This window comes from Acinonyx jubatus, chromosome A3 (assembly GCF_027475565.1).
Source record: "Acinonyx jubatus isolate Ajub_Pintada_27869175 chromosome A3, VMU_Ajub_asm_v1.0, whole genome shotgun sequence".
NCBI lineage: Eukaryota > Metazoa > Chordata > Mammalia > Carnivora > Felidae > Acinonyx > Acinonyx jubatus.
The window spans coordinates 133,125,784-133,148,875 of NC_069388.1; the positions used below are offsets into that span (position 1 = coordinate 133,125,784).

The 23,092-nt window shown below is 46.3% G+C and overlaps 1 protein-coding gene across 5 annotated transcripts in view; it reads right to left on the bottom strand.

Annotated features, from left to right (window-relative positions):
- The window catches only part of RNF144A (ring finger protein 144A), a 364,490-nt gene that overhangs the window by 182,903 nt on the left and 158,495 nt on the right, over window positions 1-23,092 (bottom strand). Inside the window, exon 10 of one of the 5 annotated variants that reach the window (XR_008289713.1) lies at window positions 19,162-19,586. The exons of 3 other annotated variants lie outside the window; for them this stretch is intronic. Coding sequence is in view for 1 of the 2 variants with exons in the window: in XM_053201270.1 (XP_053057245.1) it covers window positions 19,533-19,586 (54 nt within the window). In the remaining variant the exon portion in view is untranslated. Of the gene's footprint in view, window positions 1-19,161; window positions 19,587-23,092 lie in introns of those variants that run through there. One more of the 5 variants, XM_053201270.1, reaches the window with a different exon arrangement.

Sequence of the window (23,092 nt, forward strand, 5' to 3'; positions counted from 1 at the left end):
CTAATTAATATCTGCACTGGCTGCAGAAATTGTGTGTTTTTTAGATGATTTCATATGAAAAAAACTATTTCCAAGTGAAGCAGGATTTCATCAAAAAGCCGACTTTATTTTAACTTTGTTTTATCAGTGACATTGACAAGAAGAATTACTATGGACTACGTATCTATTCTTGCTGGACACGGAGGCATCTTGCACACTTTATCTCAGCGGTGCTACAGTTGGGCAAGAGAAATAATTCTACCCCCATTGTGTGGTTTACGACACTAAGCCTAAATGTTTAAATCATTTGCCCAAGAATATGCAGTTGATGAGGGTTGCAACTGAGGTTCAAAGCCTCCTCTGTCAGAATCCAAAGACACCCTTAACCCAATCAGACCATCATCCTCAAGCTGAAGAAGTTCCACTTGATAGAGGAATAGAAACTGATCACTATTCTAAGTGACACACTGTAGATTCTTGTTTGTAAAAGAGCGAAAACAACATGCCCTTCCAAATCATTTAATTGGAAGGTATGTGACTACATTAGAGCTTCCCTGGTATTCCACCAGCACACAAATATAATCACAGCCCCTTTTTTTCTTTAACGACCAGGGTTCATTCTGATTAGTTCACACCCAGGACTAACCAGTTATTACATATATTGAATCATGTTCCAAAAGAACAGGAACATCATCTTCAAGTGTGACTTCATAGAAACAGGACAGTTTTCTTCATCATAAGAGAAGATGGTTGAAGATACCCATATGGCCACACATCTATGCTCTCTGCTGTATCTTTGTTGAAAGAATTACAAAAGTAAGGTCAAGCTTGGAGGGAACAGGAGCCAGCAGCCTCAGCTAGGTTTTCTCTAAGGAAGAACAATTTGCTTTGTGCTTTGATGGTATTTTCGGTCTCTGAATTCTCTTCTGCATTTCTTTTCTGAGCACAAATTTTCTTCCCTGATGATCTAGGTCAATACTTGAACAGATGGCAGCTGGCATTTCCATACTGTAGCTTGGGAGGAACTGGGAGAAACTCAAAGGGTCCTAAACTACAAAAAAACAAAAACAAAAACAAAAACAAAAACAAAAAACAAAACAAACAAAAAACTTAAATTTATAAAGCTTTCACTTTTAAAACAAAGGCCAATCACATCACTGTTGATTTCTTCTTTTAAGGAAAGAATATCCAAATTCCTGTTGACATTTTACCTGTTTTTATTTTAACTTTCATTGTTTTAGTATGCAAATAATGCATGCTTATATGGAAAAATAGAAAATGCAGAGAAGAGGGGCGTGTGAGTGGCTCAGTTGTTTAAGCAGTTGACTTCAGCTCAGGTCATGATCTCACAGTTCATGAGTTGGAGTCCCATATCAGGCCCTGCGCTGACAGCTCAGAGCCTGGAGCCTGCTTCGGATTCAGTGTCTCCTCTCTCTGCACTTCCCCAGCTCACACTCTGTCTCTGTCTCTTTCAAAAATACATAAACGTTAACAAAAAATTAAAAACAAGAGAGAAGAAAATGCAGAGAAGAAAAAACAGGAAAGGAAAAAGTCCTGTGTAATCTCTTCAGTGATAAGGGGGTATTAATACCAACTTACTTTGGTTTATGTTAACCCAGTTGTAGGGAGGGGGTAATCTTTTTTTTATCTCCTTATAGCCTGTTGGGGACTTGTCTTTTTATTTCCTATAGGTTTAGAACATATACACTCACATTACACAGTGAAATCACACTGGATGTGCTATCTGTAATCGATTTTCAGGCTTCCATATTAACAATTTCATTGCATTCATGATATGTTCCTTACAATGCTCATGTAACGTTCATGATCATCTCAGTGTGTGGATGCCAACACACGGGACTCATACTATTATTTGCTACGCAGCCTTAAATTATTAACGTTACAGTTGATTAACTTTTGTTGTTTTTATTTTTAAAAACACTCTAATGAACATTTGTGTATATGTATCTTGGCACTGGACTAATAACTTCCTTGGTATAAATCTAGAAGTGGGTCAAAGCAATGAACATTTTTCAAGCTTCCGATATCGTGTGCAGAAAGGTAACAACAAACTGTTTTCACACAAGCTGTGTATGAGCACACCTCAGGCCTCTCACCCTCTGCCACGCTGTATATTTTTATTCCATTTAATCATTGCCAGTCTCAGCAATGCAGGAAAACAGTAGCTCTTTTTTGTCCTAATACAGTCTATCCCTTTCAGGCTATGTTCCACACAGATACAAAATCCAGCATGAAACAAGGAAATTTGGACCTTATGCTAGCCTTTTTTACAGAGTATTTCTGTAATTTTTTTCTTTCTAAGTTTCTCCATGTTCTGCCTCACTCTCCCTTCTGAATTTCCAGCATTCACCTCAGAAGGAACCCAAGAATGTAGCCCAAGAATTGAGCTCAGAATCACAGTATAGTAGAGCCAAGGGAACAGACTGTGTCCCAGCATCCCCACCTCACAGGGGACCTTGGAAAAGACACCCAAGCTTCTTGGCACCTACGGCTCTCCAGACTGAACAATGCATGCAGGCAAGCACAAGGTCTGCAGCCAGCAGCTCCCTGGTTGTCCTTTAATTTGGAATAATTACCTATTTTTATTTTCTGCTATTGATTATCCTTTCAAAACTTACTGTTGGTGGTTCTGATTAAATTCACACATTTTCCAGAAGACAGAGCAGTAGGGCTGAAGCAGAGACATTTCCCCTCACTCAAACTAAAGTTTTTCCTTGGTAGGACAAACTTCTACAAGGACAGCTGTCCCAGGATAGCCAGGAAGAGCCACGGGTGCTGGGGCAGCTCACAGGTTTTGAAAGCCCCTGTAAGTGAGGCTCACAGTTAAGATGGGAATCTGTGATTTCAGCTTCAGTCCCTCAAAATCAGCACATGATGGGTGTTTAGACGGCATGATGGGGCCCATGAAGACGGGGCAGCCCATCAATGACTCCTATCTTGTTTGTCTGTCAACTTGCATGAACTGGTTAAATGTTAAAGCCCTGAGCCACTTCTACCTCCACATCTGCAAGATGGTTAATGTCCAAAGATGGGAATATATGGATCTCCTATCATTTCAGAACTTAGTCTAGAAGTTATTCTGCAAACAGTAATACAAATAAGCAAATGACAGACTTTGAAGAATTCTTCCAAGATTTTTAACACAGGAAATACAGAATGTTTTTAATGGGACAGGTCGGGGCATTTGGTGGAAGACATGTGGGCAAAACTTGAGCCAGAGTCCACCCCTCTGCCCCTGCCCCACTCTATCCAGTCATTAGCTGAGGTGGGCAAAGCAGAGGGAGGAAAGCAATCCCCTAGGGGAATACAGTTGAGAAGAATAGGTATTTATGGTGATATTTTAAGCAACCGGAACTAGAAATCAAGGACTTTCTGAAAATCACTGAAAGAACATAATGAAGGAGGTTGTGTTCTAGCATGTATTGACATGGGATCAGACAGCAAGGTGCCTGCAGAAGCAGAGACCAGCGGAATGTGGCTAAAGAGAGTAAGATAAATCTAGGACGGACCTTCATAGAGATGATTACCTCAATCACACTTGGCTGAGGAACTTAATATTAGAACCACTATACAGACAGTACTTGAAGGTGTGCAAGAATAGGTCAAATAAAATGGGGAGGCTTTTTTCCTCATTCCATAGTGTGGGCTTGGCCCCTTCTCAACTAATTCTCTTACGATTTTCAGATATTTTGAGTTAAAGAATCTCTGATAGAAATAAATATTGTGTTGTTAGAAACAGATATTTGATCTGCTAGAAATTTGTACCACTGCAGTCAAAATTCTGATAAGAAGTAGAGGAAAACAGATGAAGTAAACAGGCCCCCACCCCCAGAATGCAGCCCAGACAGGGAGCACTCAGGTTCAGGGCTGTGATTTCCCTGCTGGGTTGGGTGTTCTGGGCTACCTGCACTCTAGGAGTTCACATTGTTGCATGTGGCTGCTACATCTGGGGACATTTCATCTCATCCTAGGACATGAAATGTGACAGTCACTTCCAAGGAAGTCCATCCCTCTGGCTGCTCCAGACCAAACAGTCAGAGCTAGTTAAGGAAGGTCATTGCCCTTCTAAAACAGAAGTGGAGATCTGACCTACTTCTACCCCTGTATTTACATCGATCCCATACTCTAAACCAACTTAAGTCTGGTACAGAAATCCGAGAGAAGAGAAGGAAGAGACGGAGAAAAGGGGAGAACATGACTCATTTAGAATGAGTCCTGCCCCCAAATCATAAGGGGCATCTCCAGCTCTTTCTATACTGGTTTTCATATCTACCACCTATGATGTTTACTTCAAATTATGGCTCTTTGTGCACTGGCCCCAACAGTACTACAGGCAAGTGGCTGGAGGACAGTCAGCCCCACTGGTGACCTCACCAGGGGAGGGCAGAGTCTGCATGGATTCTCTTGAATCTTTCTGATGGGGCAGGTTGAAAAATTCATGTCTTGCTCTATCCTGGGACTAGAGATGATGCAGAGTGATTACAGAAATTCCACTCTGGAGTTCAGGAATTAAATCCCTGATCTCAACCAAAGGACTAGGTAAACTGATTCAGGATTTAAGCAGCGGTAGCAGCTTAGATTAATGGGAAGTGGACTCAGGGGTCTGTGAGACTGGGGTCTGGAGCTAAGGGGCTACAAAATGAACTACATCACCCGGGGAGGCTTCCCTGGCCACTCAGGACTTATCTGAACTGAGGCAAACATGTAGCCCCTATGACATCACTTCTTCTTCCTGTGCCCTTGATGGGCACTGAGGATTAAGATCAAGACTCTCTCCTACTTAGGTGGGACCTAGCTTCAGGATAGTGCAGGAAGCCCTCTGTCAACCCTGTGCACCACTCACGGTGCAGCAAGAGACAAACACCCTTCTTTCCTCTCATGTCTGAGGGTGCTTCTCGCCAGAAAGGTCAGTACTTATGTAAGGAAAGCCAAGTATTACTCTACTTATCTATTATTAACAAATACTTACTAATGCAAGGTTGCAATACATAAAGATTTACGCTCAGTACTTTTTTAATGTTTATTTATTTATTTTGAGAGAGAGAGAGAGAGAGACAAGCTGGGGAGTGGCAGAAAGAGAGAGGGAGAGAGTAAGAATCCCAGGCATTCACCGCGATGTCAGCTCAGAGCCCAATGAGGGGTTCGATCTCATGAACCATGAGGTCATGACCTGAGCTGAAACCAAGAATTGAATGCTTGACCGACTGAGCCACCCAGGCGCCCCTATCCTCAGTACATTTATATTCCTCTTCTCCTTTATTCCTCACAGCAACCCCATAAAGTATATGACACTATAAATCTTATTTCACGGATTTGAAAGTCGGAGCTTGGGAAGATCAGATGACCAACTTAGTCACACAACTAGCTAGTTGCAGGTCAAGAATTAAAACCAGTCTCAGGTTATGGATGAATTGGGGGGTGGGCAGATAATTTTAAGAGCAGTGACACTATTCTCTATGACAAAGTACAGGTATATACATGACATTATGCATTTGTCAAAACCCATGGAATGTACAACACAAAGAATGAACTCTAATGTCAACAGTGGGCTTTAGTAAATACTGTTGCCTATTGGCTCAGTTGTAGCAAATAGCACTAATGACCACTGAAAATAATGGGAAACTGGCAGAGCATAGATGGTCTACCGGAACCCTGTGTACTACTTGCCCAATTTTCTACGGAAATAAAACTTCTCTGAAATAGAAACTGTTACTTCTTTTAAAAAGAGAGAAACAGAGGTAAACAGAAAAATCCAACAGAGCTATGGCAAGGATGATTTCTTAATTACAACATGAACTAGTGATGTAGGTGAAAGGGGTCAAGACTGCGCCTGTTGTGATGAGCACTGAGAACTGTTGAATCACTGAGTAGTACACCTGAAACTAATATAATACTATATGCTAACCATACTTAAATAAAAATTTTAAATACAATAAAATAGGGGCGGGGCACCTGGGTGGCTCAGTTGGTTAAGCATTGGACTTTGGCTCAGGTCATGATCTCACGGTTTGTGGCTTTGAGCCCCATGTCAGGCTCTGTGCTCACAGCTCAGGGCCTGGAGCCCTGAGTTTGACTCGTTGGGAAGAATAAGCCACTCAACTAACTGGTGGCTGCAGCTCCCAGCCCGCCCCCAGCACAGCCTCCAGGGGATCAGAGATCCTGCTGAGGAAGACGATGGATCTCACTCTGGACCCATCCAGTCCCAGCCCAATCTCTCCCAGTTTTTCTTCATTTCTTTGGTTCTCTCTGTCTGTGAGGTCTGCATACAGTCTACCTAAATCCATGGCGAAGGGCTAAGCTGTGTCTCCAAGTTCTCCGTGCTGAAATAGGCCTTTCTCATGTGTGCGTAAGGTTGGTAAATTCTTCTTATTTATATGTCACGATGTCTGGATTTAAATGAACAAGTACGTCTGCAAACAGCGAAGCACATTTCAGCGCAAAGGGATCGTGACGAGAGGGGCAACCACCAGGGCCCTTGGGAAGCAGTCCCCCAGCCGGAAGCATTGACGGATTTCCGTGCGTGGGCGAACAGCTGGGAGAAGTCCGGGCATGCGCACTGCTGTCCTAGCGGCCTCTACTCGGAAGGAGTGGGGCAAGGAGCGGCGAGTGGGGCTTGCGCCGCTTTCCTTCTCTCTGCCTGTCCTTGGGCAAATCAAGTACATTCTGCACGTCCCACTGCACAAGTTCTTGCTGACGTTGTCGTTAGGAATCTAGGACTCGGACACGGGGTGCTCCCGAGGTCTGTGGTCAGGAGAGGAGGTGGTTCGGTGCCTGTTTCCTTCTGCCTCCTTCCTGGGCCTTGAGGAGGTGATCTTGGGGAGCTCATCAGCTCAAAGCCAACAGCTCAGCCTTTAAAGACATGCTGATAATTTATAGCCTTTTATGAGGCTCCACATTCATTTCGGAGTTTCCTTTGCCAAGTTTGTGTCTCACGTTGAGACGGTCTTTTCTCCTTTGGGTAAAAATATCTGTTGGGCTGGCCAGGGCCCTGGCTCGTTTTCCGCTGCAAGAGTGACACCTGCTGTTGAGGACAGAGTTGGTGATTTCTCAGAGGAAATTTCTCCCTGGGGCCAAGACCGCTTTCAGATTTCCAACATCTGGATGCATAAGTGGGTTCATTTTGCAGGCGGTAGGCACTGCCGCGCTTAACAAGCAACACTGAAGGAGTGGCCAGGGATAGGAAGACGAGAAACAAGGAAAGAAAATGTCTCCTGAGATGGAAAACGAAGAAATCAAAGAGCTCTCTGGCCTGACACAGAGCGGCCAGCCAGGGATCTGCTCTGAGATGGCCCTTGGACCCAGTGATTCAGAGCCATTTTCACCATCGGTGGGCCCTCCTCCAGGAGACAGGGTGCTCTGTCTCTGTCACTGGAGGCCAAGCCAGCCTCCCTTCAGGAAGACCCTGACCTACCTTCGGCTTCTGCTGACAGACTTCCCTCCAGGAAAGGACGGCCAAGGTCCATTTCCCACACTCCAGGGCACAGCAGGTGATGAGGGATATTCTCCTTGTTTGGTCTTCCCTGCCCTGAGCTAATGCACACTGTCGTAGTCTCACCTGCCTTCACTTTACAGGACCTACATGTCCAAAGACACAAGTCTCCAGTTTTTAAAACCCCAGAAATTAGAACAAGAGACATTTATTATCCATGCCCATTTTCCACTTGCCTTTCATGTTAGGGAATAAGTCTATTATTAGTGATTTTAATTTGCCTTAACTTTTTTTTCAAGTAGGCTCCATGCTCAACATGGAGCTTGAACTCACAACCTTGAGGTCATGAGTCACATGCATGACCTACTGAGCCAGCCAGGTGCCTGACTTCACTTTTAAGTGAGGCAACATTTGAAGTGTCTATCAAATTCTTACCGTATACTCAACAAAAAGAGAGGGCATGCGCGTGCGTGCACACATGAGTGGGGGAGAGGCAGAAAGAGAGAGAGAAGGAAGGAATCCAAATCAGGCTCCACACTGTCAGCACAGAGCCCAACATGGGGCCTGAGCCCATGAACACGTGAGATCACGACCTGAGCCCAAGTCGAGTTGGACGCTCAACTGACTGAGCCATCCAGGCGCCCCAAGGCACATTTTAAAGTGACCTGCTCCTTACGTAGTTATATAAATACTTTAGAAATGATTGTTTTTGTATTCCAAAAATATTTTCTCATCATGGATATAAAGCTCAGCTTTTATTTTGACCTCCATACGGGATCCATCAAATCAATGTGCCTAATACCTAAACGGAAGAGTTTCGGTTTGATAGCAAGAGTGTTATCTCCGGGTTTGTAGAAGTGGGCAGTCTCAGATGAGGCTGTGTGTCCTCAGCAGGGTGTCTTCACCTCTCTGAGTCATAGTTCTCTATGTATCAAATGAGGGAGTCCGAGCATAACTCAAGAGTTTCCAAAGTTTTGAAGAAATTAATTTAACCCCTTTTGCATATACAAAAGAAAATCTGCACGGAAGCCTAATTTGAAAATTGGAAAAGGTAGGGGTCCTCATTTTTCCCCAAAACGGCCTTGAAAAGGCTCCTTGGCAGCCCAGAGACTCCCCCATGGGCCAGTTTGCCAAGCACAGGGCAAGCCGCCTTGCCCTCATCTCCAGTCCCCACCATACCCCACAGGGACCACCAGCCCCAGGTCTCCTGTGTCTGTATCCCCATCTGCACGATGAGGACCATTCAGCCTGCTTCGTGGGTTTACTGTGAGAATCAAGGGGGGCAGCAAAGACGAAGAAGCTTTAATTAGTGCAAAGAGCTAAACGATGGCGATTATAAAGTAAAAAGGAAAATAATAATTTTACTTCTTTGGTTTCTCTTTCCCCAACTATGAAATGAGAGATTCAGATGCGGTGAGCGTTACTGACACCTTGTTACATTGGCATGCTGTGCTATACACGGCCATCTCACCCGCACTCTAGTGAACTCCGTGGCGCCATCCCCAGCTTCATTTTCCAGCTGGGGATCGAGAGATTCTGGAGGTCGCCCAGCTGCACACACGGGTCCTGTGACTCCCAAACCAGTGCTCATCCCAGTATCCCTGATCCCCACCCCTACCCCCTGTGACCTCAACGATTGGTGGCTTCAAACTCCGTAATTCTATGATTCTCCAAAACACTGCTTGTAACGGAAGAGTTGAAGCTTTGCACGTGGATGTGAAACTAACAATCTGCAGGTCCCAACGTACGGTGTGTGACTGCCACGCTCCCCTCTCAGGCGACCACATGTGAAATATGAGTATCCTTAATACACAGCAGCTGGACCATAGCGCGGCTGCATCGGTGGGCAGGCTCTTCAAGGTGTTTCTAGCACACCTTCTGGGGCCGTCTTGACCCCCCTACTCCAGCCGTGGGGGGCTTTGTCAGCACTGCTGGAATCTCTTAGGGACACACTGTCGTTCCCCATCACACCTGGATGGGATATCACAGCAAGACTTCATTTTTTGTAGTTCCCATTGCCAATCTTCCTCTCTCGCTCATTTTAATTTCACTGATTTCCCCCTTATCACTTAATACAGTTTCCTCATTATTGGCATGTGGGCTGAAGGCTGCAGCACAAAACACTGAAAGACCAAATCGCGATTAAAAAAAAAAAAAAAGAGCAAAATATTCCCATTTCAGATGGAGAAGCAGATGGGGCGCTTGGCACTTCGGAGGATTTAAATTGACCCTCTGCACCACACTGGAGGAAGGCGGACTGTCACCGCTGACAAGGAGGCGCGAAAGAGCCCTGCTTCTCCTTCAAACACACAGTAGCATTTGGAGTTCGTTCTCTCGGCAGTGTGTGACGAGAAGAAACCATATGATTCAGTCTGACTCTCTTGAAACCTGAAAAGGCAGCTGTGAGACCCCAGACAGCCCTGGGCGCAGACTGCTCTCTCCCCCGAGGCATCGTTGTGACCTGGACCTGTTGACCTCAAAGCCCGTTTTGCCATCTGAAGACAGTCATAAAACCACCTGTGTCTCGTTACAGCTCCAGGAAGTACGATAAATGGGGGAGGACGTGCCCAGCACAGTGACCTGCACATAGTAGGTATTCAGCACATTTGGCTTCTTTCCTAGTTTTTTGTACATGGCCAGAGATGTAAGTTTTTTGGAAGCTCCCTCTCTACAGCTTTCTCTTTTTACAGCTGGTAAAGATGAGGACCAGGTGGGTGGCTCTGACCTTCCCTGGGATGACATTTACAAAATAAGCACTATCCATATGCAGGACAAGTGCAAGGCGGCATTTGAGACCCGAGTTCCTTATTTTAAGCAGGTTTTGAGCTTGCCTGCAAATCTTTAAAATATGGGAATCTTGGACAACCTTTAGTCACAAGTCTTGAAGCTGCCCTCCTGTTCAGTTATCAAAGATGTTCCAAATCTCTATGTCTATCCATTTTCAGCTGTTGTAAGCACTGACTTCTTTTTACTGGTGTGAACTGTTTATTTTAATAATAATTAAAAAGTCTTCCTCAAACAAATCAAACTATTTGTGCTTGTAACAACAACAATAAAAACAAGAAAGAAAGAAAGAAAGAAAGAAAGAAAGAAAGAAAGAAAGAAAGAAAGAGAAAGAAGAGAAGGAAGGAAGGAAGGAAAAGAAAGGAAGAAAGAAAAAGAAAAGGCAAGAATAGTTAATTAGTTATAGGATGACTTGATACTTAGATATGTCAAACCCAAAGAAAGGAAATCCACTTGGGATATTTACAATGAAAGTGTTTATTATCAGAAAGACCATGAAAGAAGAAAAGGAGAATACAAGAGAAAAAAGCCACAGAAATCATTGAAGAGAGACAAGGATTTGGTGAGCGTGCCTTTTTGAACTCGCTGCTAGACATATTGCTTCTGTGTTTCAAACCCTTTGTAGGTGCCTCACAGCCCACAAAATGAATTCAACCTCAAAGGTCCAGCATACAGGGATTTTTTGATCAGCTTTTCCTGACCTTTCTCAACTCAGTTTTTAATAATCCCCTACATGTCTCCTCCATGGGTAATTTACCACATCAAAGCATTCACATTTCCCAGATCATGCTTCACATGCTAACTGGGACAATGTTTGTTTATCCAAACAAAAAAATTAAATCATTGTATTTAAAAGTCAATCGCTTATTAATACACAGGCCACAGGAAATCTCAGGAAATGAAGGTTCCACTTACTTCTAGAAGCAGGAGTAAGAAGAGAGGCTAAAACAGTAGAATCGGTTAGATGCCCATACAAAGAGCTAGACCAGATGCCTCCCCACCCCGGGGCAGTGAGGCAGCAACACCCACCATCTGGGTGGGACACTGGGTGTGTGTTTCAGGGAGAAACCCAACCGGAGTCTCCAGACAGGAGTGAAAAAGGGACAGAAGGTAAAGTATGAGGCTGAAGACAGAGGGAACGAAGCCACCATAATGAAGGGGATGTCCTCCGAACTTCCTCTCCTTGGCTCGCAGCACACCCTGAGCAAGAGATAGAGAATAGATCTGTGGAGAATGGGGGAGCCTGAGAGAACAGACAGGTATACAGCCACATCCATCCCAAACACCAATCACCCTAAGTGAAGCTTACCAATCCCTAAGCCACACACACACACACACACACACACACACACACACACACCCCTTCCCATCACCTTTTATGTACTTGACTCTTGCATCCAAGCTAAAAACCAAGAACAGTAGAGATCCAAGGAAAGCCTCTAGCAGGAAAGACAAATCAAAGCTGAAGAACAAGAAAAAGGAGGGAAACTGAGGCACTGCATTGAGAAGGAAACTTTAAAAATATATTTAATTAAAGTCTTCAGAGAGATAAGACATTACATCAACAAACCATGGGCAGAATGCTGTTAAGTATGAACAATCAGAGAACAATAGAATTCTTAGATATTAAAACTAAAATCTGTAAAATTAAAAACACGCTAAAGGGCCAGAAGCTACATTTTAGAAAATCTCTTGGAAACTAGAATAAAAATGATAGGAAATGGAAAATAGGATGTAAGACATTAAGAGGGTTCATCAGGGAAATCAAAGGTCTCAATCACAGGAGTCCCAGAAAGCATGGAATAAATGGAAGGGAAGAATAGTTAAATAAATAATGAAAGAAAATGTCTTGGAATGAAAGGACTTCAATGGCCAACAGACAAACAAAAATATGCTCAATATCACTCATCATCAGGGAGATGCAAATCAAAATGACCATGAGATATCACTTATGCCTGTCAGAGTGGCTAGTATTAAAAAGCCAAGAAATAACATATGTTGATGAGCATGTGGAAAAAAAAGAATCCTCGTGCACTGTTGGTGGGAATGAAAACTGGCCCAGCCATGGTGGAAAACAGTATGGGGTTTGCTCAAAATATTAAAAATAGGAAAACTATACAATCCAGTAATTCCTCTACTGGGTATTTACCCAAAGAAAATGAAAGCGCTAACTCCAAAGGCAATATGCACCCCTATGTTCATTGCAGTATTATCCACAATAGCAAAATGTGGAAGCAACCTAAGTGTCCATCAACAGATGAATGGATAAAGAAGATGTGGTTTATATAGACAATGGAATATTACTCAACCATAAAAAAGAATGAGATCTAACCATCTGTGACAACATGGAAGGACCCAGAGGGTACTATCCTAAGTGAAATAAGCCAGACAGAGAAAGACAAGCAGCATATGATTTCACTTGTATGTGAAATCTAAACAAACAGGTAAACTAACAAAGCAGAAACAGACTGAAAAATACAGAGAACGAACTGGTGGTTGCCAGAGGGGAGGGGGTTGGGGGATGGACAAAATGGCTGAAGGTGAGTGGGAGGTACAGGCTTCCAGTTATGGAAGGAATAAGTCACGGAGATGAAAGGCACAGCATAGAGAATATGGTCAATGGTACTGTAATAGAATTGTATGGTGACAGATGCATTGTGGTGAGCACAGCATAAATGTAGACTTGTTAAATCACTATGTTGTACACCTAAAACCAATGTAACATGTCAAATATACTTTAATTAAGAAAGAAAGAGAGGAAGGAAGGAAGGAAGGAAGGAAGGAAGGAAGGAAGGAAGGACGGACCAACCAAAGGACTTTAGTTCCTACTGAGTGACCATGGCCAGCTGGATAACAGCCCCCAGACAATGTGTATGCCCTAACCCCTAAATCCTGTGAATGTCTTTGAAAATGTTATTAAGTTAAGGGTCTTGACCTGGGGGGGAGTATCCTGGATTATCCAAGTGGGCTCTAAACGCAACCATTTGTATATCTATAAGAGAGAGGCAGAGGAGATTTGACACATGCAGGAGAGAAGGCACTGCGGCCACAGAGGCAGAGAGGGAGTAGTGCAGCCTCAAGCCAAGAAGCACTAGCAGCCACCAGAAACTGGAAGAGGCAGGGAGAAAGTTCTCTCCTAGACCCTCTGCAGGCAGGATGTTGGCCCTGCCAACATCTCGATCCCAGCCCAGGGAAACCGATTTCAAACTATCAGCTCCTGGAACTTGAGAGGGTACATTTGTTTTGTTTCCAGCCACCCAGTTAGTGGTGATTGTTGTGGCCACAAGAAACTAATAAAGTGACCCACTAAATAAATAAACGAATAAAATACCTGTAGCAAGAAACATCATGGCAAACTTTCAGAATACCAAGCATAAGGAAAAAAGAGAGTTAAAGCTTCAGGGCTAAGAAACACATCTTTAAAGATAAGGACTCGGATGGGATTCATAACAACAATTGCTACAACTCAATGAAATAATTATCTGCAGAATCCAATGTTCAGAGATTAACATAATTTCTGATCTAGTACTGTTTAACCAAAACAAAATCTTCGCTCCAAATAATTGTATTTTTACATGCCGTCTCCCACCAGATTAACATCTTATGCACATTTTTTTTTTCTCAGAAAGCTACTGGAGAATGTGCTCCAACAAGTGAAAAAGGAAATTTCCAAGAAAAGAGAAAGTCATGAAGTTTAGAAAGAAGGCAAACCAAATGAGGTGTGGCAAAAAGTGGGTTTCCCAGAAACTTGTGAAGGCAAGTGCCATGGTGACAGCTGAACCACAGGCTCACCATGGAACAGTCCGTGTTGGAGCCTGAGGATGGGAGGTCTCAGGATGTCTTAAAAGCAATAACGCAATGGGACCAATATATATCCTAAGTATTGGATGGTATTTAGTGGCACTTTAAATACCTTTTCAGAAAGAATTATCAGCAGGTGGATAGAAAAAAATCAATTTTAATAAAATATAGGTGCAGTGAACACGTGGTGTGCTATAAGAACCCTCACCTTCCACAGTGTAAGTCAACAGAGGATATGCTTAATTTTTTTTTTAAAAATAGAGTAAGTATGTATTATTAGAAATCTGAAGTTCTACACCAGAAGAAACAGCAAGGGGTTTGAAGCAGCAGACTGGGGCCTAAGGAAGAGCGTCATAGGGTCTACAGGTTTTCCTTAAGCTTTTATTACTCTGAATTTTCTAAACCATACACATTTGTTACTGTGATTTTAAAGAGAAATGCATGGGCTCCCTTTCCATAATTGTCTTTATGTGAGTCCTAATCCAGTTTTTTATCTCTATATGACAGTAATTTGTGAAGCATTCTCATGTGTATATATACATATATGCATGTGTGTGTGTGTGTGTGTGCATGTGTGTACATATATCATTAATTCCTCACTATTAAAATGTAGTTCACAAGTGCCAATTAAAGATGAAGAAAGCAAAGCTTAGAGACACCGGGTCACATATCCACAGTGGCAGAATAAGGAAGCCCATGGACCGTGACCTTTCTAATACGGTATATTTTATCACGCCAATCCAGGTTTCCTCAACTGTAGCTCTCTTTAGACCGACCTTGTTCTCTTGATTCCTGTTAGCACGCTCTCTTTCAACTAGTGCTAACCTTCCCCCACATCACAGCAGTAGGATAAAGGACCTTTACAGATACTAACTTCATCAGGAGGCCAGCTTTCCTGAGGATGCTTTGCAGGCAACGAACTCACCCCCCACCTCCGATCTGTCCACACTGGACCTGACCCGGCCAGGGCCTGGCACGGAATGAAGGCCAAAGGCGCACAGATCTTAGCATGAACTTGAGCGAGGCTGACTCCTGCCCAGCTCTCTATTCAAGGCAAAGAAGAAACACGTGCTATCTATGTATCCTGCCAAGTATGAGTAGGAATACAAGGTGTATCATCACCGTCCTTGCCCCCCGTGATGTCTAGGGCTAGAAATTAGATATCCGTTCGGAACTAGTAAAAACAAGTTCTAGAAACTAAACTATCGGAGCCCAGAAGAAGCAAAAATCACTTTAGGCTGAAATGACAGAAGGGGCTTCCTGAAGATGGTGGCTTGTACTCTGGGCCGTGTGAATTGGCAATTCTAACCATAATGCCCCACTCCTTTGCTGACGCCTCTCCCCAGTGGCAGGCTTGGTAACTTCCTCCTTTGCACCCCACAGGGTCCTCTGAAAATACCTGCCCTAACACCCACTACTCTAATGCACTTAGTTCCATTTCCCTCTGTGGGCTCTGAGCCCTTTCAGGGCTTTGGGTTTTTCTTTTTTTCTTTTTTTTTTTTTAATGTTTAATGTTTATTAAGTTTTGAGAGAGGAAGAGAGACAAAGCAGAAGTGGGCAAGGGGCAGAGAGAGAGGGAGACACGGAATGGGAAGCAGGCTCCAGACTCTGCACTGACAGCAGAGAACCCGATATGGGGCTCGAACTCAGGAATCGAGAGATCATGACCTAAGCCAAAGTCAGACGCTTAACCGACTGAGCTACCCAGGTGCCCCAGGCCTTTGGGTTTTTCTTAACCAAAGACTAAAGAGTGCTTGGATTTATTAGCAACTATTAAAAATACCTGCCAAGTGGAAGAAAAAAACGCATGCGTGTTCTTTCACTCAGTTCCTATCACAATCCTGTGCTAACTGAGGCAGGGTACTTTCAGAGAGGAGTAGAGCCCATTTGAACGAAGGGGCATTTGCACAAGATTCCGGGGACTGCTGGGTACTGGGTGTGGGCACGGGCGCGGAGTTAAAAGCACACAGACCCACGGTCCATATTCAGCCCCCTGCATTACCAAGCTAGCCCAGTAAAACACACAGAGTTTCCACTGGCTTGGAAAATAGCTTCTTGCAATCTGTCATTTTATGGTATGTGTTTTGAAATTAAAATCCAACGGGAATGGAAATGGACATGTTTTTCCTCTTAATTCAAGACCAGTCCTTTTTCCTGGGTTTTTCCTCCTAGCTCCCTTGGAGGCTGGAAACTTGGATGCCAATGACCTTGATACATCACTGGGGGTTCAATCTGCTTCCAAGCAAAAACAGACCTTCAAAAGTAAAAACCCCAACCCAGGGGCTCAGATCACAGGCTGAGAACTGCAACCAGGAAGAGTGGAGGTGTGTGTGTGTGTGTGTGTGTGTGTGTGTGTGTGTGTGTGTGTGTGTGTCTTTGGGAGCATTTTTTCCTGATGTTGGGGAAGAAAAGGGTTTATTTTTCCACTCCCATTCACACCAGCTGCCATGAAGCAGCACTAAAGGCCCCCTGCGCAGCGCTGTGGCCGTAGATCACGGAGCGGATCCCAGCTGCAGATGGACCGGGCAGCTGGTCAGAGAGGTGCCGCCCTGACCCCCCTCCCACAGGCTGGGGACGCGGGGCGCGGCTCGCCAACTCCCCCGCCTCCCACCCCAGATTTATGAAGCAGGAAGCAGCCAGCCACAAAAGCTAAAGAGAAAAAGCCCAACTCCTCTGCTTCCTTTTTTTTTTTCTTCCTTAAAGCACACACACACCTAGCGACGTTCCCTAGCCACTCCACTGGTGCAGGTGTCTGTCACCTACAACTGTCGGGAAGCGGACATGCTGGGCACAGAAGGCAGCGCTGTGTGCAGAGGCCGTTAGGAATGTCCGGCCTTGGAGTTTCCCACCATCGGGTCTGCGAAAGGCAGGAAGACAGCCGTCACATAGAGTGTGCACCCACTGGGAACTGCACTTGTGACACAGACTTCTACACTGACTCGCCACGGGATATTTGGGAGATAAAAGGGTAAGAAGCTTTGAGTGTCATGCCCAGATGGACTGACTGGTCAAGAGATGCTTATCACTTGGGGCAGAGGGCTGTTTTTAAAAAAAAAAAGATCTAGAGTGATCCAAAACTCCCTTACAAGCTTTCTGGATAAGCCATTGAATTGCTGGTGTTTCAGTTGTCTTTAACTGAGACTTAGATTTTTTTTTTCCTTCTTTTTTTATGGTCTCACACCAAAAGCTCAAATTAGGACTGGGACAAAGCCCCAGCCTCTCATCTTATACGGGAGCAAATCAAGGCCTTGGGATTCCAAACAGCCCACCCCAGCTCAGGCAATACCTTTGAGGGAGAGCAGGAAGTAGAACTCAGTCTCCCAATAAGTACCCTTACTCTTTACGTAACCTCTTAATTTACATAAAATAATGATGTGCCCAACATACAGCATAAGTGATACAGTCCCTGATATGGACCTGTGGGCAGGAGTCATGACTAAAGCCTCCCCCCGAGTCCCCTGTTCACCAAGAGAATGTCAAAGGAAGAGACAAACTCACTGGGATAAATGAACAGACTTAAACGTCTGATGTGCAAAGGAGTTTTGCAGGACCCGAGGCTTGGAAATTGTTGCACAAATATGTGGATTTGGGGAAGTAGATATGGAGTGTGAGGAGGCAGCAAGGATTAGCGGTGTATTTTGGTGGGAGAAAATCTTCCCAGTTGCTATGCATCGGCTGGCGGGAGCTGGAGTCTACCGGGCGGTGGGAAAGGCCCCGCCCACACACCTGTGGGGGCGGGGGGGGGGTGGGGGGGTGGGGGGGTGGGGGGGTGGGGGGGTGGGGGGGCTGGGGGGGGTGGGGGTGGTTGGGTCTGCAGCCCAGCTCATTCAGCTAATGTTCTTCCAGGGACCTGGTCTTGAGTTAGTACCTTGCACCAACCCCGCCCCTTCAAACAACAGGAGGCTGGAATGAGTCTGGAGCTCTATAGTGTGGGCATGGAAGACGAGTGTCTTCACCTAAAGCAGCCCCCTGAGAGAGGCTGGTAGCCAGGAAGGGAAAAATAACTAAAAACCCAACATGTCCGATTAGTGAAATACATTTATAGTGACCTACCACCCAGAGCTGTGGACTTTCATTTAAATGCAGAGTGTGGCCCTGGGCCAGGTGCGTGAAGTTTCCAACAGAAGGTGCTGTGAAACATGTCTTAAAGCCCAAGTACAGAGGCGGTGCTCTAATGTTTGGTGAGAACGAGCAGAGCCGACCAGTGGTCTTGCCCTAAGCAGCTGTTATCGTTGGAATCTGGGGATCTGCATACATCTGATAGCACCGGGATGGACCCTGTCTTCACTGAGACCCTTGCTATAAAGTGGGTTTCCCTTCACTGACACCGGACTGGAGTCGTTGGCTTACGTGTTTCTCTCGCGCACTGGATTATGACTTCTCACGCAGAGGTCGGCTGTATCTTTGTGTCCAGCACAACGCCTAGCGCTAAGTGAAACCCGGGCAGTCATTATTGAATAAATGGAGAGCAAGTATCTGAAATGGAACATCACAGAGTGCTCTGTAGCCCTCAAGTTCAAGGCATTTTTATTGACTGCTGAATGTTGAGGATCCAAAAATAACACTCTAGAGCCAGACGGAGCTATTGAAAAATAAATAACTTGGCTGTTTCAGAATGGAGTAAGATTGGTTTCTCTAATACAACAAACACACCTGTTGTCTTCTCTAAGCCCGGGCCCACTAGTGGTTCTCAAGAGAGGCTGCACATCCATGCGATCAAGAGCCCAAGAGAAACCACTGCTGCCTACGTCTCAGCCCCAAGGGTTCTGACTTAATTCAGATATGACCTTGGTGTGGGTGGGCTCCCAGGCTCCCAGGTTCCAAGGCGCAATCCAGGGGAAGGAGAAGCCTTGTTTCGTACTTTTGCTTCTGGACACGCTGAGGGAACCAAACTGAACTTTGGTTAAGCAGATAAAGAATCATGGCTTCTTACATTTCTGTCCCATGCTTCCTATAAAATCTCTGACGTGGACCCCAACACAAAGAGGCCAACTAGTGGCCCTCACGGCCAACAGCTGTAGCATCGCTGGGGCAACGTTACAGGCATTGAGAAGGCCCTGTAGCACAAAATTGCGTTCCGGAGCCCAAGAGCTTGGTGGTGGTGCTGCTCGTGGCTGCAGTCTAGCTACACGTCTCCTCCCAGTGCCTTGCTCGAGTAAAGTTGGGTTTACCGCTCCTGGAGAAACAGGCATGCACAGTGAGCAGTCACCAGTTTTCTTGGGATCTGTTTTTGGGCGTTTTTCTAGGCAGTCAATTGTATTTTTCTAAGGAAGATCAGGGCAACAGTGCAGGCCCACCAGACTAACTCCAGCGTGCGGGGCCCTTCCTGTATTTGGACAGGGCGTCCACAGGGCTGGGAAGAGCCGCCCCCACCCAAGGAAATGATAAGGTCTTGAGCCAATGGGACTGGTGGTAGTAAGATAGCACCAAGCGCAAGCTCAGGGGGCCTCAGCTGGATGCTCTGTCCACTTGGGGCTTGCAGCCTTCTTCCACCAACGCCTATGCACTGTGTACGGACTCAGCTCTTCTCCCACTGGCCCCAGACACCAGCGTCAAGTGCAGGGACGAGCACCTGTTTTTAATGGCAAATGATTATTACTTTGTGATCATTAACCAATATCTCATAAAGCAAAACCTTTAAATAGGCTGAAGAGAAACAGACGTTTCCGGGGCTTCCCGAGAGGGAATTATGCCTCATCATACGACAGAACCCAGCCCGGCCTCACTCACGTGTGCTATAAAACAGCCAAATGGCCTTGCTGGGTGTTTGGTGACACCCGGTGGGAAGGGCCCCTGGTTGGCTTAGATGGAATCTGATGCAGGCTCGGGTGAACATCCCCTACTCACAAGCACACACCCACACAGCACCAGAGGCTGCCTGCAGGCAACGGTTGAATGCACACATCGCCATAAATGACCTTCAGGAGGGAACCAACCAACCCAGATGAGTTTAGGACACTCAGGCCAAGAAATAAAGCACCAGCTCTGAGGCCGGTCACTTTTTCCACCTCTCATGCTGCGTAAACCTGGGCAAATTACTTATCTCAAAGGTCGAGTTCCTCATCTGTGGAATTTAATGATCAAATATTACGACAGCTGAAAAGCCAACTCGTAGATGCCTGTGTTGTAGAAATACTATGTTTCAAGGCAGGTGAGCCCCGGGGAAGACTTGTAAATGACCAATGATCATAAAAGCCACAATAAAGCATCCCTTATCTGTCACCTCATCAGACCCCTTTGCATTTGGTCTCAGTTCGCAGTGGACCCCTCACCCGCTAGCACTTGCTTTCTTGGCCAGTCATCCGGAGACGCCCTTACTGACCTGGAGAGTCCCTGGCTGGGACAAAGGTGCCCAAGCCATCCCAACCACAGCTGAGACTTGTCCCTCTGCACAGGGCGACTGAATAGCCCGGGTGCCCCGACCCAACAAGGTTTTCCAGCAGTCTGTCTCCCCAGACACGGAGCAGGGAGGCTCCTTCCCTGACAAAGGTGGGTGTGGCCTCCCAGCTCTGTCCGCACCGGTCACAAGGTAGTGACTCCCAACCCTGTAAGATGCTCAGGCTTCTGATGAAAACCTGGTTTTGGCAATACATGCCTGAGCTGGGAAACTCTTCAGGGCAGTTCCCCCACCTGCTGCTTCATCATTCAGCTCTCAGCTCCCCTTGCCTCCTACCCCAGTGGGGGAACCCTCCCTCCAACTGTCGGGAACCTAGAGAAATCCATTGGGCTTCTCTGAAATGCACTGCCTTCCATCACTTCCATGTATGAAGAAGAGTCACCTACTGGACCCCTCAGGTGAGGCACCTCTGTCCAGGCCCAGCCTCTGGGTCAGCGCCTGCATCTGAGTGAGGGCATGGCCTCTCCAGCATGCCTCATATCTGAGCCAACTCCTGGCACATTCAACATCACGTCACATTCAACATCACAGCCTCCGTGTTGTGCGTGAGTGGTTCATGCACACGCACACATGTGTGGACACCTAACTGAGAGCTGCCCACCTCTGTCTCCTCATTACTCCTCCAAAATTCTAAGGTTCTGGTCGCTTCTTGTCAGCCCTGCAAACGTCACCTTCTACTCTCATGCTCAATCCTTGTCTGTCGCGACAGAACATCTAAGAGAAAAGAGTAACGTTCCCCAAGTGCCTAAAACACGCAGGCACGTGGTCACCCCCTTTTATAGCCACGTTCCCTGCAGAGAAGAGATGATGATCTTTGTTATAACAACATCCACTGAGCATGTAATACGTGCCTTCACGGTTGCATACACCTTGGCGTGATCGCATTTAGCCAGGCGTGGAAACTCAGAGGAGGCAGCCCTGTGAACAGGAGCGGAGGCCAGCATCGGAGGCCCTACTCCCTTCTGAAGTCACCTCTGGCCCCCAGTGAGCTACGGCGGATGGACACGGGGCCACGAGGTCCTGCAATCTGGAAGGGGGAAAGAGACTCTAACCGCATCTTTCCTTGGGAAAGCAATAGTGACTTCAGACCTTAAAGTCCTAATGAAAACCACACTGGGTTCCTTCCTGTAGACGTCGCATTCTGGTATACGCCCCCCCCCCCCCCCGCCGCCCCGGAAACCTTTGCAAAAGCCATCTCCTTGGTCTCACTTAGGAGATAACAAATCTTGAAACCTAAAGTAGATAATTGTATCTACGGGTCCATAGCTTTAGCTTGGCCATAATACTGGAAACTGGAGACTCAATACCCCCAGGACAGAGTGACACATTGTGGCCTCCACCTACCTACTCTCTTCCTCCAGGAATGGCGCAGAATCGACTGGCCTCCAGAACTGCCAGCCCCGCACGATCCTCTCCCTGCACGAGTGGTATTTCATTTGGAACCAGACACGGGAATTGAGGCGCTCGGTCCTGTATCTTTGGCTCACGTTAACCTCCGCTCTCCCTCTGTCTCTCTGTCGCTCCCTGTCTCTCTCTAAGCAAAGCAAGGGAGAAGCCGAGGCTTCATAATCTCTGAGGCCACCTCTACCACCCCCAAGCTTCGCAGACCCTCCAGAGATGCTATCTCATTCACTTGTCGCGGCAAGTCTGCGGGGGCGCCTTGCAGGCGGTGACATCCTCTGTGAGGATGTCTGTGAGGTGAGGAAGGCGGGTACGTGGAAGAGCCGGAAGGATGCCTTGACCCTCAGCATCCAGTCCCACCTCCTTTTATACTAAGAGGCTCATAAGTCATTGCAATGCATCAGGGCGCCTGGGTGGCTCAGTCGATTGAGCGCTCGACTCTTGATTTTGGCGCGGGCCATCGGCTCACGGTTCGTGAAATCAAGTCCTGCGTCAGGCTCTGCGCTCGCGGTGCAGAGCCTGCCTAGGATTCTCCCTCCCTCCCTCCCTCCCTCTCTCTCTCTGCCCCTCCCCCTGCTCATGTTCTCTCTCTCTCTCTCGAAATAAATCTAAAAAACAGTACCAACGCGCCAATGATTACGCAGTAGCAGCGGCAAGAGAAGCAGCTGCCCTGGGAGACGCCGTCGCGGTACAAGGAGCAGCCAGTAGAGTCACTGCAGCATCACCAAGAACCACAGCAGACGCAGTAACGGGAATGATGGGGGTCCCGAGCAGCCACCGGGAGAGGGGTAACGCGATTTCAGTAGCTCGAGTGACAGTAGTGGTGCCTGCAGTGGAAGGACCAACACAAACACAAACAACTTCCAAGGAAGTCGCGAACCCATTAGAATTGCGCCGGAGAGCACAGGTCACCACGAGCTCTAGCCACTGTGCTCGCCAGCCAGGTGCGCTTATGAGCAGGCAGCCGCAGTTAAAAGCACAGCAGCATCTACTGTGGGGCTAGCACATCACAGGCTCTCCCCCTAAATTGGGTTAAGACTCGGCAGGACATGAATCATCAGCCCTTCTTCCAGACAAGGCAGCTCAGCCAAACAAAGGAACTCAATCAAGGCCAGACTCTTAATAGGTGATAGAGCCAGGAGTTGAACTTAAGCCAGAACAAACCTAAGGTTTATGCTCCAAATACCCTGGAATCAGCATTTATGAAGAACGGAAGAGGGCATAGACACATGGGGACACTCCAGTGGTGGCCCTTTATACGTGTCTCGTTTCATAAGAGA